This window comes from Dendropsophus ebraccatus, chromosome 2, assembly GCF_027789765.1.
Source record: "Dendropsophus ebraccatus isolate aDenEbr1 chromosome 2, aDenEbr1.pat, whole genome shotgun sequence".
Lineage (NCBI taxonomy): Eukaryota > Metazoa > Chordata > Amphibia > Anura > Hylidae > Dendropsophus > Dendropsophus ebraccatus.
The window spans coordinates 3,814,693-3,831,590 of NC_091455.1; the positions used below are offsets into that span (position 1 = coordinate 3,814,693).

Consider the following 16,898-nt stretch of genomic DNA (forward strand, 5'->3'; position numbering starts at 1 on the left):
TGGAGGAGCGCACAGGGGGTCTATATACTACTGGAGGAGCGCACAAGGGGGCTATATACTACTGGAGGAGCGCACAGGGGGGCTATATACTACTGGGGGAGCGCACAGGGGGGCTATATACTACTGGAGGAGCGCACAGGGGGTCTATATACTACTGGAGGAGAGCACAGGGGGGCTATATACTACTGGAGGAGCACAGAGGGGGGCTATATACTACTGAGGGAGCGCACAGGGGGCTATATACTACTGGTTTTTTATAGTGGAGTGTCTTTGATGATTGGTTTAGGTGCCCCAGTAATTAGTGGAGGGGCCCCATTGTTCGGGGGAGGGTCCCTAGTGATTGGTGGAGGGTCCCTGGTTATTTATAGTGGAGGGTCTGGTGATTGGTGGAGGGGCCTCAGTGTTTGGTGGAGGGGCCCCAGTGATTGGTGGAGGGCCCGGTGATTGGTGGAGGGGCCCAGTGTTCGGTGGAGGGCCCCCAGTGTTCGATGGAGGAGGGCTCGGTGATTGGTGGAGGGGCCCCAGTAATTGGTGGAGGAGCCCAGTGTTCGGTGGAGGGCCCCCAGTGTTCGGTGGAGGGCCCGGTGATTGGTGGAGGGGCCCCAGTGTTCGGTGGAGGGCCCGGTAATTGGTGAAGGGCCCGGTGATTGGTGGAGGGGCCCCTGTGTTCGGTGGAGGGTCCCAGTGATTGGTGGAGGGGCCCCAGTGTTCGGTGGAGGGCCCGGTGATTGGTGAAGGGCCCGGTGATTGGTGGAGGGGCCCTTGTGTTCGGTGGAGGGTCCCAGTGATTGGTGGAGGGGCCCCAGTGTTCCGTGGAGGGCCCGGTGATTGGTGGAGGGGCCCCTGTGTTCGGTGGAGGGCCCGGTGATTGGTGGAGGGGCCCCAGTGTTCGGCGGAGGGCACGGTGATTGGTGGAGGGGCCCCAGTGTTCGGCGGAGGGCCCGGTGATTGGTGGAGGGGCCCCAGTGTTCGGTGGAGGGCCCGGTGATTGGTGGAGGGGCCCCTGTGTTCGGTGGAGGGCCCGGTGATTGGTGGAGGGGCCCCTGTGTTCGGTGGAGGGCCCGGTGATTGGTGGAGGGGCCCCTGTGTTCCGTGGAGGGCCCGGTGATTGGTGGAGGGGCCCCTGTGTTCCGTGGAGGGCCCGGTGATTGGTGGAGGGGCCCCAGTGTTCGGCGGAGGGCCCGGTGATTGGTGGAGGGGCCCCAGTGTTCGGCGGAGGGCCCGGTGATTGGCACAGCGTCCGGCTCTCATTCATTCCTCTCATACACAGTTGCGGGTTTGTGGGAGGTGATTGTGGCCGCAGATTCCTCTTCTGTCCAGCAGAGGGCGCCGCAGCCTCATCCACAACAAGCAGCGCTGCCTCCCGGCCGTCTGGGCAGAAGCAGCTGGGTGTCCGGATCCGGGGAGGGTGACAGCAGCGGCAGCACAGCAGGGTGGGCTGCACCTCACACACTGGCAGGCAGCGAGGGCAGCGTCATCTGGAGAGCTGTGCCCGCACCTGGAGCCTGACCGCAGCATGGCATTACACATGGCATCAGCCCAGCCTGAGGTAAGCGTCACACACAGCCCGGGGGACGGGCACAGCTGGCACTGCACTGACTGGCAGCAAAGCAGGTAGTGTCCCAGCTGCTGCCTGTCAGGAGGAAAGGGTTAATAACCTGTAGCCATGCTGAGCTGCCCGGTGCCCCCTGCTGGGGGGGAGGGGGGGGGGGGTCACCACAATATTTGGGGGGAGATAAGAAGTTGGGGGATTCAGCTAGTTTGCGCTGTAACCCTTTCAAAGCCGCCACTATGGCAGGTGTCAGGGCACGGGGTGCTGGTACATGGTCCTCACAGTCATCTCAGTCCTCACAGTCATCACGGTCCTCACAGTCCTCACGGTCATCATGGTCCTCACAGTCATCATGGTCCTCACGGTCATCACAGTCCTCACGGTCATCATGGACCTCACAGTCATCACGGTCCTCACAGTCCTCACGGTCATCACAGTCCTCACAGTCATCATGGTCATCACAGTCCTCACGGTCATCATGGACCTCACAGTCATCACGGTCCTCACAGTCATCTCAGTCCTCACAGTCATCACGGTCCTCACAGTCATCTCAGTCCTCACAGTCATCACGGTCCTCACAGTCATCATGGTCCTCACAGTCATCTCAGTCCTCACAGTCATCACGGTCCTCACAGTCATCATGGTCCTCACGGTCATCACAGTCATCATGGTCCTCACGGTCATCACAGTCCTCACGGTCATCATGGACCTCACAGTCATCACGGTCCTCACAGTCATCTCAGTCCTCACAGTCATCACGGTCCTCACAGTCATCTCAGTCCTCACAGTCATCACGGTCCTCACAGTCATCTCAGTCCTCACAGTCATCACGGTCCTCACAGTCATCTCAGTCCTCACAGTCCTCACGGTCCTCACAGTCATCTCAGTCCTCACAGTCATCACGGTCCTCACAGTCATCACGGTCCTCACAGTCATCTCAGTCCTCACAGTCATCACGGTCCTCACAGTCATCTCAGTCCTCACAGTCATCACGGTCCTCACAGTCATCACGGTCCTCACAGTCCTCACGGTCCTCACAGTCATCTCAGTCCTCACAGTCATCACGGTCCTCACAGTCATCACGGTCCTCACAGTCATCTCAGTCTTCACAGTCATCACGGTCCTCACAGTCATCACGGTCCTCACAGTCTTCACAGTCATCTCAGTCTTCACAGTCATCACGGTCCTCACAGTCATCACGGTCCTCACAGTCATCTCAGTCCTCACGGTCCTCACAGTCATCACAGTCCTCACAGTCATCTCAGTCCTCACGGTCCTCACAGTCATCTCAGTCCTCACAGTCCTCACAGTCATCTCAGTCATCTCAGTCCTCACAGTCCTCACAGTCATCTCGGTCCTCACGGTCCTCACAGTCATCTCAGTCCTCACAGTCCTCACAGTCATCTCAGTCCTCACGGTCCTCACGGTCCTCACAGTCATCTCAGTCCTCACAGTCCTCACAGTCATCTCAGTCATCTCAGTCCTCACGGTCCTCACGGTCCTCACAGTCATCTCAGTCCTCACGGTCCTCACAGTCATCTCAGTCCTCACAGTCCTCGCGATACAGGGTGTAGCTGGCGGTGTTATGGGGGCACTGTGTATAGTACAGGGTGTAGCTGGCGGTGTTATGGGGGCACTGTGTATAGTACAGGGTGTAGCTGGCAGTGTTATGGGGGCACTGTGTATAGTACAGGGTGTAGCTGGCAGTGTTATGGGGGCACTGTGTATAGTACAGGGTGTAGCTGGCGGTGTTATGGGGGCACTGTGTATAGTACAGGGTGTAGCTGGCGGTGTTATGGGGGCACTGTGTATAGTACAGGGTGTAGCTGGCGGTGTTATGGGGGCACTGTGTATAGTACAGGGTGTAGCTGGCAGTGTTATGGGGGCACTGTGTATAGTACAGGGTGTAGTGTAGCTGGCAGTGTTATGGGGGCACTGTGTATAGTACAGGGTGTAGCTGGCGGTGTTATGGGGGCACTGTGTATAGTACAGGGTGTAGCTGGCGGTGTTATGGGGGCACTGTGTTTAGTACAGGGTGTAGTGTAGCTGGCAGTGTTATGGGGGCACTGTGTATAGTACAGGGTGTAGCTGGCGGTGTTATGGGGGCACTGTGTATAGTACAGGGTGTAGCTGGCGGTGTTATGGGGCACTGTGTATAGTACAGGGTGTAGCTGGCGGTGTTATGGGGGCACTGTGTATAGTACAGGGTGTAGCTGGCAGTGTTATGGGGGCACTGTGTAGTACAGGGTGTAGTGTAGCTGGCAGTGTTATGGGGGCACTGTGTATAGTACAGGGTGTAGCTGGCGGTGTTATGGGGGCACTGTGTATAGTACAGGGTGTAGCTGGCAGTGTTATGGGGGCACTGTGTTTAGTACAGGGTGTAGTGTAGCTGGCAGTGTTATGGAGGCACTGTGTATAGTACAGGGTGTAGCTGGCGGTGTTATGGGGGCACTGTGTATAGTACAGGGTGTAGCTGGCGGTGTTATGGGGGCACTGTGTATAGTACAGGGTGTAGCTGGCGGTGTTATGGGGGCACTGTGTATAGTACAGGGTGTAGCTGGCGGTGTTATGGGGGCACTGTGTATAGTACAGGGTGTAGCTGGCGGTGTTATGGGGGCACTGTGTATAGTACAGGGTGTAGCTGGCGGTGTTATGGGACACTGTGTATAGTACAGGGTGTAGCTGGCAGTGTTATGGGGGCACTGTGTATAGTACAGGGTGTAGCTGGCGGTGTTATGGGGGCACTGTGTATAGTACAGGGTGTAGCTGGCGGTGTTATGGGGGCACTGTGTATAGTACAGGGTGTAGCTGGCGGTGTTATGGGGGCACTGTGTATAGTACAGGGTGTAGCTGGCGGTGTTATGGGGGCACTGTGTATAGTACAGGATGTAGCTGGCAGTGTTATGGGGGCACTGTATATAGTACAGGGTGTAGCTGGCGGTGTTATGGGGGCACTGTGTATAGTACAGGGTGTAGCTGGCGGTGTTATGGGGGCACTGTGTATAGTACAGGGTGTAGCTGGCGGTGTTATGGGGGCACTGTGTATAGTACAGGGTGTAGCTGGCGGTGTTATGGGGGCACTGTGTATAGTACAGGGTGTAGCTGGCGGTGTTATGGGGACACTGTGTATAGTACAGGGTGTAGCTGGCGGTGTTATGGGGGCACTGTGTATAGTACAGGGTGTAGCTGGCGGTGTTATGGGGGCACTGTGTATAGTACAGGGTGTAGCTGGCGGTGTTATGGGGGCACTGTGTATAGTACAGGATGTAGCTGGCAGTGTTATGGGGGCACTGTGTATAGTACAGGGTGTAGCTGGCGGTGTTATGGGGGCACTGTGTATAGTACAGGGTGTAGCTGGCGGTGTTATGGGGGCACTGTGTATAGTACAGGGTGTAGCTGGCAGTGTTATGGGGGCACTGTGTATAGTACAGGGTGTAGCTGGCGGTGTTATGGGGGCACTGTGTATAGTACAGGGTGTAGCTGGCAGTGTTATGGGGGCACTGTGTATAGTACAGGGTGTAGTGTAGCTGGAAGTGTTATGGGGGCACTGTGTATAGTACAGAATGTAGCTGGCGGTGTTATGGGGGCACTGTGTATAGTACAGGGTGTAGCTGGCGGTGTTATGGGGGCACTGTGTATAGTACAGGGTGTAGCTGGCGGTGTTATGGGGGCACTGTGTATAGTACAGGGTGTAGTGTAGCTGGCGGTGTTATGGGGGCGCTGTGTATAGTATAGGGTGTAGCTGGCGGTGTTATGGGGGCACTGTGTATAGTACAGGGTGTAGCTGTCAGTGTTATGGGGGCACTGTGTATAGTACAGGGTGTAGCTGGCAGTGTTATGGGGGCACTGTGTATAGTACAGGGTGTAGCTGGCGGTGTTATGGGGGCACTGTGTATAGTACAGGGTGTAGCTGGCGGTGTTATGGGGGCACTGTGTATAGTACAGGGTGTAGCTGGCAGTGTTATGGGGGCACTGTGTATAGTACAGGGTGTGGCTGGCAGTGTTATGGGGACACTGTGTATAGTATAGGGTGTAGCTGGCGGTGTTATGGGGGCACTGTGTATAGTACAGGGTGTAGCTGGCAGTGTTATGGGGGCACTGTGTATAGTACAGGGTGTAGCTGGCAGTGTTATGGGGGCACTGTGTATAGTACAGGGTGTAGCTGGCGGTGTTATGGGGGCACTGTGTATAGTACAGGGTGTAGCTGGTGGTGTTATGGGGGCACTGTGTATAGTACAGGGTGTAGCTCGCGGTGTTATGGGGGCACTGTGTATAGTATAGGGTGTAGCTGGCAGTGTTATGGGGCACTGTGTATAGTACAGGGTGTAGCTGGCAGTGTTATGGGGACACTGTGTATAGTACAGGGTGTAGCTGGCAGTGTTATGGGGGCACTGTGTATAGTACAGGGTGTAGCTGGCAGTGTTATGGGGGCACTGTGTATAGTACAGGGTGTAGCTGGCGGTGTTATGGGGGCACTGTGTATAGTACAGGGTGTAGCTTGCGGTGTTATGGGGGCACTGTGTATAGTACAGGGTGTAGCTCGCGGTGTTATGGGGGCACTGTGTATAGTACAGGGTGTAGCTGTCAGTGTTATGGGGGCACTGTGTATAGTACAGGGTGTAGCTGGCAGTGTTATGGGGCACTGTGTATAGTACAGGGTGTAGCTGGCGGTGTTATGGGGGCACTGTGTATAGTACAGGGTGTAGCTGGCGGTGTTATGGGGGCACTGTGTATAGTACAGGGTGTAGCTGGCGGTGTTATGGGGGCACTGTGTATAGTACAGGGTGTAGCTGGCGGTGTTATGGGGGCACTGTGTATAGTACAGGGTGTAGCTTGCGGTGTTATGGGGGCACTGTGTATAGTACAGGGTGTAGCTAGCAGTGTTATGGGGGCACTGTGTATAGTACAGGGTGTAGTGTAGCTGGCAGTGTTATGGGGGCACTGTGTATAGTACAGGGTGTAGCTGGCGGTGTTATGGGGGCACTGTGTATAGTACAGGATGTAGCTGGCGGTGTTATGGGGGCACTGTGTATAGTACAGGGTGTAGCTGGCAGTGTTATGGGGGCACTGTGTATAGTACAGGGTGTAGCTGGCAGTGTTATGGGGGCACTGTGTATAGTACAGGGTGTAGCTGGCGGTGTTATGGGGGCACTGTGTATAGTACAGGGTGTAGCTAGCAGTGTTATGGGGGCACTGTGTATAGTACAGGGTGTAGCTGGCGGTGTTATGGGGGCACTGTGTATAGTACAGGGTGTAGCTGGCGGTGTTATGGGGGCACTGTGTATAGTACAGGGTGTAGCTGGCAGTGTTATGGGGGCACTGTGTATAGTACAGGATGTAGCTGGCGGTGTTATGGGGGCACTGTGTATAGTACAGGGTGTAGCTGGCAGTGTTATGGGGGCACTGTGTATAGTACAGGGTGTAGCTGGCGGTGTTATGGGGGCACTGTGTATAGTACAGGGTGTAGCTGGCGGTGTTATGGGGGCACTGTGTATAGTACAGGGTGTAGCTGGCGGTGTTATGGGGGCACTGTGTATAGTACAGGGTGTAGCTGGCGGTGTTATGGGGGCACTGTGTATAGTACAGGGTGTAGCTGGCAGTGTTATGGGGGCACTGTATATAGTACAGGGTGTAGCTGGCGGTGTTATGGGGGCACTGTGTATAGTACAGGGTGTAGCTTGCGGTGTTATGGGGGCACTGTGTATAGTACAGGGTGTAGCTGGCGGTGTTATGGGGGCACTGTGTATAGTACAGGGTGTAGCTGGCGGTGTTATGGGGGCACTGTGTATAGTACAGGGTGTAGCTGGCGGTGTTATGGGGGCACTGTGTATAGTACAGGGTGTAGCTGGCGGTGTTATGGGGGCACTGTGTATAGTACAGGGTGTAGCTGGCGGTGTTATGGGGGCACTGTGTATAGTACAGGGTGTAGCTGGCAGTGTTATGGGGGCACTGTGTATAGTACAGGGTGTAGCTGGCGGTGTTATGGGGGCACTGTGTATAGTACAGGGTGTAGCTGGCAGTGTTATGGGGGCACTGTGGGATTGGCTGTTGTCTATCCCATACCCCCCCCCCCCCCCTCCCCTCCCCTCCCGTGTGGTTGAGGTTGGCCGGGGTGGAGCTGAGATACACTGAGCTTGTTGTTATAGGCAGAGTGCTGATATATCAGCTGGGCTCAGCCCTTTAACCCTCTGCGTCCTATATCACACACACACACTCAGTGGGACTATATCACACACACACACACTCAGTGCGGCTATATCACACACACACACTCAGAGCGGCTACATCCCCCGGGGTATATCATACATCATGGCTCTCACCCATCTCTCCCCCTCACAGAAGAAGCCAGAAAAGGAGAAGGATGAGGAGAGCGAGGACGAGAGCGAAGTCCTGGAGGAGAGTCCCTGCGGCCGCTGGCACAAAAGGAAGGAGCAGGTAGGAGGCATAATACCCGGTCATTATGGCGCTGGTGCTGGAGTGTAATACCTGGTCATTATGGCGCTGGTGCTGGAGTGTAATACCCGGTCATTATAGCGCCGGTGCTGGAGTGTAATACCTGGTCATTATGGCGCTGGTGCTGGAGGGTAATACCCGGTCATTATAGCGCTGGTGCTGGAGTGTAATACCCGGTCATTATAGCGCTGGTGCTGGAGTGTAATACCCGGTCATTATAGCGCTGGTGCTGGAGTGTAATACCCGGTCATTATAGCGCCGGTGCTGGAGTGTAATACCCGGTCATTATAGCGCCGGTGCTGGAGTGTAATACCCGGTCATTATAGCGCTGGTGCTGGAGTGTAATACTCGGTCATTATAGCGCCGGTGCTGGAGTGTAATACTCGGTCATTATAGCGCTGGTGCTGGAGTGTAATACTCGGTCATTATAGCGCCGGTGCTGGAGTGTAATACCCGGTCATTATGGCGCTGGTGCTGGAGTGTAATACCCGGTCATTATAGCGCCGGTGCCGGAGTGTAATACCCGGTCATTATAGTGCCGCTGCTGGAGTGTAATACCTGGTCATTATAGCGCCGGAGTATAATACCCGGTCATTATGGCGCTGGTGCTGGAGGGTAATACCCGGTCATTATGGCGCTGGTGCTGGAGTATAATACCAGGTCATTATGGCGCTGGTGCTGGAGTGTAATACCCGGTCATTATGGTTCCGGTGCCGGAGTGTAATACCCGGTCATTATAGCGCCGGTGCTGGATTGTAATACCCGGTCATTATAGCGCCGGAGTATAATACCCGGTCATTATGGCGCTGGTGCTGGAGTGTAATACCCGGTCATTATGGTTCCGGTGCCGGAATGTAATACCCGGTCATTATAGCGCCGGTGCTGGAGTGTAATACCCGGTCATTATGGCGCTGGTGCTGGAGTGTAATACCCGGTCATTATAGCGCCGGTGCTGGAGTGTAATACCCGGTCATTATAGCGCCGTTGCAGGAATGTAATACCCGGTCATTATAGTGCTGATGCTGGAGTGTAATACCCGGTCATTATAGCGCTGGTGCTGGAGTGTAATACCCGGTCATTATAGCGCCGGTGCTGGAGTGTAATACCCGGTCATTATAGCGCTGGTGCTGGAGTGTAATACTCGGTCATTATAGCGCTGGTGCTGGAGTGTAATACCCGGTCATTATAGAGCCGGTGCTGGAGTGTAATACCCGGTCATTATAGCGCCGGTGCTGGAGTGTAATACCTGGTCATTATAGCGCCGGTGCTGGAGTGTAATACCCGGTCATTATAGCGCCGGTGCTGGAGTGTAATACCTGGTCATTATAGCGCCGGAGTATAATACCCGGTCATTATGGCGCTGGTGCTGGAGGGTAATACCCGGTCATTATAGTGCTGATGCTGGAGTGTAATACCTGTATACAGGGGTGGGGGTGGGGTAATGGCTGAGTATACGGGGGGTAATGGAGTATACGGTACGCTGGGCGCCTCTTATCTCCGCACACAGAGCGGCCCGGCCCCGTTTTATCTTCTCCTCCAGCCGCCCCATAGAGAAGCCCTGATGATGTCACTGTAATAGGGTTATTATAACCTTAGCAGACAGGGGGCGCCCTGATAATGGTGGTCGGGTGATCCCACCTGTTATGGCAGCCTCACATACACTGTAGTAGTAGAGGCAGCGGCCTCCTTGGGTGTGAGCAGTCTTATTACACACAGTGTGCGGTGCCCTCTGCCGTGTCCTGACAGCTCCGGAACATGCAGGGACTGTGTGATAGAGCTGTGTACACAACACGAGGACAGCCTGACCCATTCTACAATATAATCTCCATTACAGCTTTATACTGCACAGACCATAATATAAATACACCGGGGGACAGCCCATAATATATATATATACATCGGGGGACAGCCCATAATATATATATACACCGGGGGACAGCCCATAATATATATATACACCGGGGGACAGCCCATAATATATATATATACACCGGGGGACAGCCCATAATATATATATACCGGGGGACAGCCCATAATATACACCGGGGGACAGCCCATAATATATATATACACCGGGGGACAGCCCATAATATATATATACACCGGGGGACAGCCCATAATATATATATATACACCGGGGGACAGCCCATAATATATATATACCGGGGGACAGCCCATAATATATATATATACACCGGGGGACAGCCCATAATATATATACATCGGGGGACAGCCCATAATATATATACACTGGGGGACAGCCCATAATATATATATACACCGGGGGACAGCACATAATATATATACACCGGGGGACAGCCCATAATATATATATACCGGGGGACAGCCCATAATATATATATACACCGGGGGACAGCCCATAATATATATATATATACACCGGGGGACAGCCCATAATATATATATATACACCGGGGGACAGCCCATAATATATATATATACACCGGGGGACAGCCCATAATATATATATATACACCGGGGGACAGCCCATAATATATATATATACACCGGGGGACAGCCCATAATATATATATATACACCGGGGGACAGCCCATAATATATATATATACACCGGGGGACAGCCCATAATATATATACACCGGGGGACAGCCCATAATATATATACATCGGGGGACAGCCCATAATATATATACATCGGGGGACAGCCCATAATATATATACATCGGGGGACAGCCCATAATATATATACATCGGGGGACAGCCCATAATATATATATACACCGGGGGACAGCCCATAATATATATATATATATACACCGGGGGACAGCCCATAATATATATATACACTGGGGGACAGCCCATAATATATATATACACCGGGGGACAGCACATAATATATATACATCGGGGGACAGCCCATAATATATATATACATCGGGGGACAGCCCATAATATATATACACCGGAGGACAGCCCATAATATATATACACCGGAGGACAGCCCATAATATACACCGGGGGACAGCCCATAATATAAATACCGGGGGACAGCCCATAATATATATACACCGGGGGACAGCCCATAATATATATACATCGGGGGACAGCCCATAATATATATATACACCGGGGGACAGCCCATAATATACACCGGGGGACAGCCCATAATATATATATACACCGGGGGACAGCCCATAATATACACCGGGGGACAGCCCATCTATATCATAAAAATCAAAGTCTGTCTGTCTGTCTGTCCTTCTGTCTGTCTGTCCTTCTGTCTGTCTGTCCTTCTGTCTGTCTGTCCTCTATAGACTTCCAAACGCCTGAACCGATTGACCCCAGATTTGGCCCACAGATACATTTGGTGCCCGGGAAGGTTATTGCGAAGGTCCCGTCCCCGCCAGATGTACAGGAGGGGAGGGGGAGGGGAAAGAGAGGCGCCCCATAGAGATGAATGGGAAAATCTCCTCACTGCAACACAGGTGATATAATTAGCTGCAGCAGACACGGCAGTTGGAGCCTTAGCAACCAATAGGATTACTGCTTTCATTTTCACAGGGAGCAATGGTTGCTAGGGAAGCTGCCTCACAACATCCACAGTAATAACTGGTAGACCCCCTACTCCATCTATACAGTACATGTATACAGGACCCCCTACTCCATCTATACAGTACATGTATACAGGACCCCCTACTCCATCTATACAGTACATGTATATACAGGACCCCCTACTCCATCTATACAGTACATGTATAGGCTCGGTTCAGACGTTGTAACTGTGCGGCTGTATTTGCGGCTGTAATTGTGCGGCGGTATTTTTGGTGGTTCGTGTGTATGCTTGGAAGTATAGGATATACGGCTGCACAGTGCACACTATGTCTGAATCTACGGCCCTATCGTAAACGGACCCGTAAAAAATGAACAAGACCATTGTTTGCGGCTGGACATGCGGCCGTGGATTGACAGGCGGTCCGTACGGAGTACTTCAAAAATAGCCGGCAATTATGCCGAATGCCGATGCCTCTAATAGTTAATATATTAAATTACTAAAACACATTTTCTTTGTAATAAAGTCCCTTTCGTTGTTCAATAATTTATTTCTAACGAATCCATCATTTTGCTATTAAATATACTGTAAAAATAAATAGATATATAAATAAATGTATATTTATATACATAATTATTTTTTGACAGTATATTTATTTGCACAATGATGGGTTCGTTAGAATTAAATTATTGAACAACGAAACTGAATTTATTTCAACGAAAATGTGTTTTATTAATTAGTACAGGAAGCTCCATAAGCCGTTAATTCATATTGCCGGTAATAGAGCATTCTGTACTAATCATCACTTTACTTTAATGAAAACATCAAATGTTTCTTCTAATTCTGTTATCACAATAGCATTATTAGAAGAAACATTTAGAATTATATGTGCGCTCAGCTGATTGGCTGATCGGCTGAGCGCACATATAATGAGCCGGTCCGCAGCACAGTGACTTCATTGTGCTGCGGACCAGCGAAGAGGACACATCGGGGTGAGTATAGAGCTCTCCCCACCCCCTCCCCAGCACTGCACCCCTCCCAGCAAGGAAGTGGGGTTACTTAACCCCTTCCTTGCTGGGATGGGTGCAGTCTGACATCAGTCTGGCCCCCAGGGAGTTAAGGGGGATGCAATACATCCTCCCTTAACCCCTTGGGGGCCAGACTGTAAGCAGCGATCTATAAAGATGCTGCATACTGTAAGGAGCACAACACCGCTCACAATGATGGGTGTTGTGCTCCTGTTTGTGTGTTTTTTGTGTGTTTCTCCCTTTTTGTTTTTCAGATATCGGTATCCTGGGGATTACGTCGGATTCCGTGGACTACGTCGATGACCAGCGGTTGTTGTTTTAATTTTTTTAATAAAATGGTCAACGAGGGGTGTGGGGGTGTTTTTATTTGAATAAAAAAAATTTGTAAACTTGTGTCTTGTCTTTATTTCTTTACTTTATAGACTTAGTAGTGGAAGCCGTGTAATAGACAGAATCCATTACTAAGTCGGGGCCTAGTGTTAGCCGGTATAAAATGGCTAACACTAACCCCCTATTATTACCCCAGTACCCAATGCCACCAGGGGTACTGGGAAGAGCCGGGTGCCAGTGGTCCCGGAGCGTCAAAATTGGCGCTCCTGGACCGGGCGGCAGCAGGCTGGTAAGATTTAGGCTGGGGAGGGCCTAAACCAATGGCTCTTCCCACCCTGGTGTTACCAGGCTGCTGTCGTTTGGTTTTTAACCCGGCTGGTTATAAAAATAGGGGGGACCCTATGCGTTTTTTTAAATTATTTATTTTTTAAAAAAACCGCATAGGGTCCCTCCTATTTTTATAACCAGCCGGGTTAAAAACCAAACGACAGCAGCCTGGTAAGACCAGGGTGGGAAGAGCCATTGGTTTAGGCCCTCCCCAGCCTAAATCTTACCAGCCTGCTGCCGCCCGGTCCAGGAGCGCCAATTTTGACGCTCAGGGGAACACTGGCACCCGGCTCTTCCCAGTACCCCTGGTGGCATTGGGTACTGGGGTAATAATGGGGGGTTAGTGTTAGCCATTTTATACCGGCTAACACTAGGCCCCGACTTAGTAATGGATTCTGTCTATTACACGGCTTCCACTACTAAGTCTATAAAGTAAAGAAATAAAGACAAGACACAAGTGGAAAAAATTTTTTTATTCAAATAAAAACACCCCCACACCCCTCATTGACCATTTTATTAAAAAAATTAAAACAACAACCGCTGGTCATCGACGTAGTCAATGGAATCCGACGTAATCCCCAGGATACCGATATCTGAAAAACAAAAAGGGAGAAACACACAAAAAACACACAAACAGGAGCACAACACCCATCATTGTGAGCGGTGTTGTGCTCCTTACAGTATGCAGCATCTTTATAGATCGCTGCTTACAGTCTGGCCCCCAAGGGGTTAAGGGAGGATGTATTGCATCCCCCTTAACTCCCTGGGGGCCAGACTGATGTCAGACTGCACCCATCCCAGCAAGGAAGGGGTTAAGTGACCCCCCTTCCTTGCTGGGAGGGGTGCAGTGCTGGGGAGGGGGTGGGGAGATCTGTATACTCACCCCGATGTTGTCTCTTCGCTGGTCCGCAGCACAATGAAGTCACTGTACTGCGGACCGGCTCATTATATGTGCGCTGAGCCGATCAGCCAATCAGCTGAGCGCACATATAATTCTAAATGTTTCTTCTAATAATGCTATTGTGATAACAGAATTAGAAGAAACATTTGATGTTTTCATTAAAGTAAAGTGATGATTAGTACAGAATGCTCTATTACCGGCAATATGAATTAACGGCTTATGGAGCTTCCTGTACTAATTAATATTTAATTAATAAAACACATTTTCGTTGAAATAAATTCAGTTTCTTTGTTCAATAATTTAATTCTAACGAATCCATCATTGTGCAATTAAATATACTGTCAAAAAATAAATATATATATAAATATACATTTATTTCTATATATATTTATTTTAACTGTATATTTAATTGCACAATGATGGAATCGTTTACATTTAATTATTGAACAACGAAAGGGACTTTATTACAACGAAAATGTGTTTTATTAATTAAATATATTAACCATGAGAGACATCGGCATTAGTGCAGAGGATCCCAAACCCCGGTAATAGCGATTCATGTAAACTGTGTTCCCTGCTTTCCCAGATGCATCCAGAGGTGTTTCCATCACTTTCTTAAGATTTTATTTGTTATTTTTAGTTGAACCAGATTTCCAAGTAAATGACCGTATGTTTTGAGCCGCATGTCTATTTTTTCCCACGGCCGGAATTTCAGCCGTACATTTCCAGTCGCATAAAAAATACAGCCGCACAGTTACAACGTCTGAACCGACCTTTATACAGGACCCCCTACTCCATCTATACAGTACATGTATATACAGGACCCCCTACTCCATCTATACAGGACATGTATACAGGACCCCCTACTCCATCTATACAGTACATGTATATACAGGACCCCCTACTCCATCTATACAGTACATGTATATATACAGGACCCCCTACTCCATCTATACAGTACATGTATATACAGGACCCCCTACTCCATCTATACAGTACATGTATATACAGGACCCCCTACTCCATCTATACAGGACATGTATACAGGGCCCCCTACTCCATCTATACAGTACATGTATACAGGGCCCCCTACTCCATCTATACAGTACATGTATATACAGGACCCCCTACTCCATCTATACAGTACATGTATACAGGACCCCCTACTCCATCTATACAGTACATGTATATACAGGACCCCCTACTCCATCCATACAGTACATGTATATACAGGACCCCCTACTCCATCTATACAGTACATGTATACAGGACCCCCTACTCCATCTATACAGTACATATATATACAGGACCCCCTACTCCATCTATACAGTACATGTATATACAGGACCCCCTACTCCATCTATACAGTACATGTATATATACAGGACCCCCTACTCCATCTATACAGTACATGTATATACAGGGCCCCCTACTCCATCTATACAGTACATGTATATACAGGGCCCCTACTCCATCTATACAGTACATGTATATACAGGACCCCCTACTCCATCTATACAGTACATGTATATACAGGACCCCCTACTCCATCTATACAGTACATGTATACAAGGCCCCCTACTTCATCTATACAGTACATGTATATACAGGACCCCCTACTCCATCTATACAGTACATGTATACAGGACCCCCTACTCATCTATACAGTACATGTATATACAGGACCCCCTACTCCATCCATACAGTACATGTATATACAGGGCCCCCTACTCCATCCATACAGTACATGTATATACAGGGCCCCCTACTCCATCCATACAGTACATGTATATACAGGACCCCCTACTCCATCTATACAGTACATGTATAAAGGGCCCCCTACTACATCTATACAGTACATGTATATACAGGACCCCCCCTACTCCATCTATACAGTACATGTATATACAGGGCCCCTACTCCATCTATACAGTACATGTATACAGGACCCCCTACTCCATCCATACAGTACATGTATATACAGGGTCCCCTACTCCATCCATACAGTACATGTATATACAGGACCCCCTACTCCATCTATACAGTACATGTATATACAGGGCACTACAGGTATACCATACTGTGACTGGATAACACTGCCACACCAGACCTGACCAATACCGCCATACCGTGAATGGATAACACTGTCATATCAGACCTGACCAATACCGCCATACTGTGACTGGATAACACTGCCACACCAGACCTGACCAATACCGCTATACTGTGCTGGATAACACTGTCATACCAGACCTGACCAATACCACCCTACCGTGACTGGATAACACCGCCACACCAGACCTGACCAATACCGCCATACTGTGACTGGATAACACCGCCATACCAGACATGACCAATACCGACACACTGTGACTGAATAACACTGCCATACGGGTAAATACAACCCTGCAGGTATACAGGACACTACAGGTATACAGGACCCCAAAACTATACACTACAGGTGCACGGGACCTCCACAAAACTATATACTACAGGTATACAGGACCCAAAACTTTACACTACAGGTATAAAGGACCCCAAAACTATACACTACAGGTATACAGGACCTCCACCAACTATATACTTCAGGTATACAGGACCTCCACCAACTATATACTACAGGTATACAGGACCCCAAAACTATACACTACAGGTATACAGGACCTCAAAACCATACACTACAGGTATACAGGACCTACACCAACTCTATAATACAGGTATACAGCACCTTTACCAACTCTATACTAGAAGTATACAGGACCCCAAATATACTAC

At 50.2% G+C, this 16,898-nt stretch overlaps 2 protein-coding genes across 4 annotated transcripts in view; one reads left to right on the top strand and one right to left on the bottom strand.

Annotated features, from left to right (window-relative positions):
- Positions 1 to 397: 397 nt before the first annotated feature.
- On the bottom strand, positions 398 to 1,255 carry LOC138782895 (basic salivary proline-rich protein 4-like). The gene has a single exon (XM_069956837.1). It carries the CDS (start codon positions 1,253 to 1,255, stop codon positions 398 to 400), a length of 858 nt encoding a protein of 285 aa, XP_069812938.1.
- A 114-nt stretch (positions 1,256 to 1,369) lies between these two features.
- The window catches only part of NRBP2 (nuclear receptor binding protein 2), a 54,348-nt gene continuing 38,819 nt past the window's right edge, over positions 1,370 to 16,898 (top strand). For all 3 annotated transcript variants that reach the window (XM_069956922.1, XM_069956924.1, XM_069956923.1), the window contains exons 1-2: positions 1,370 to 1,549; positions 7,892 to 7,987. In XM_069956922.1, coding sequence (XP_069813023.1) covers positions 1,517 to 1,549; positions 7,892 to 7,987 — 129 coding nt within the window. In that variant the 5' untranslated portion in view covers positions 1,370 to 1,516. The remainder of the gene's footprint in view (positions 1,550 to 7,891; positions 7,988 to 16,898) is intronic.

Bases quoted from the DNA above. Each gene is read 5' to 3' on its own strand.
- LOC138782895 (XM_069956837.1), bottom strand. From the start codon at position 1,255: ATGAATGAGAGCCGGACGCTGTGCCAATCACCGGGCCCTCCGCCGAAC.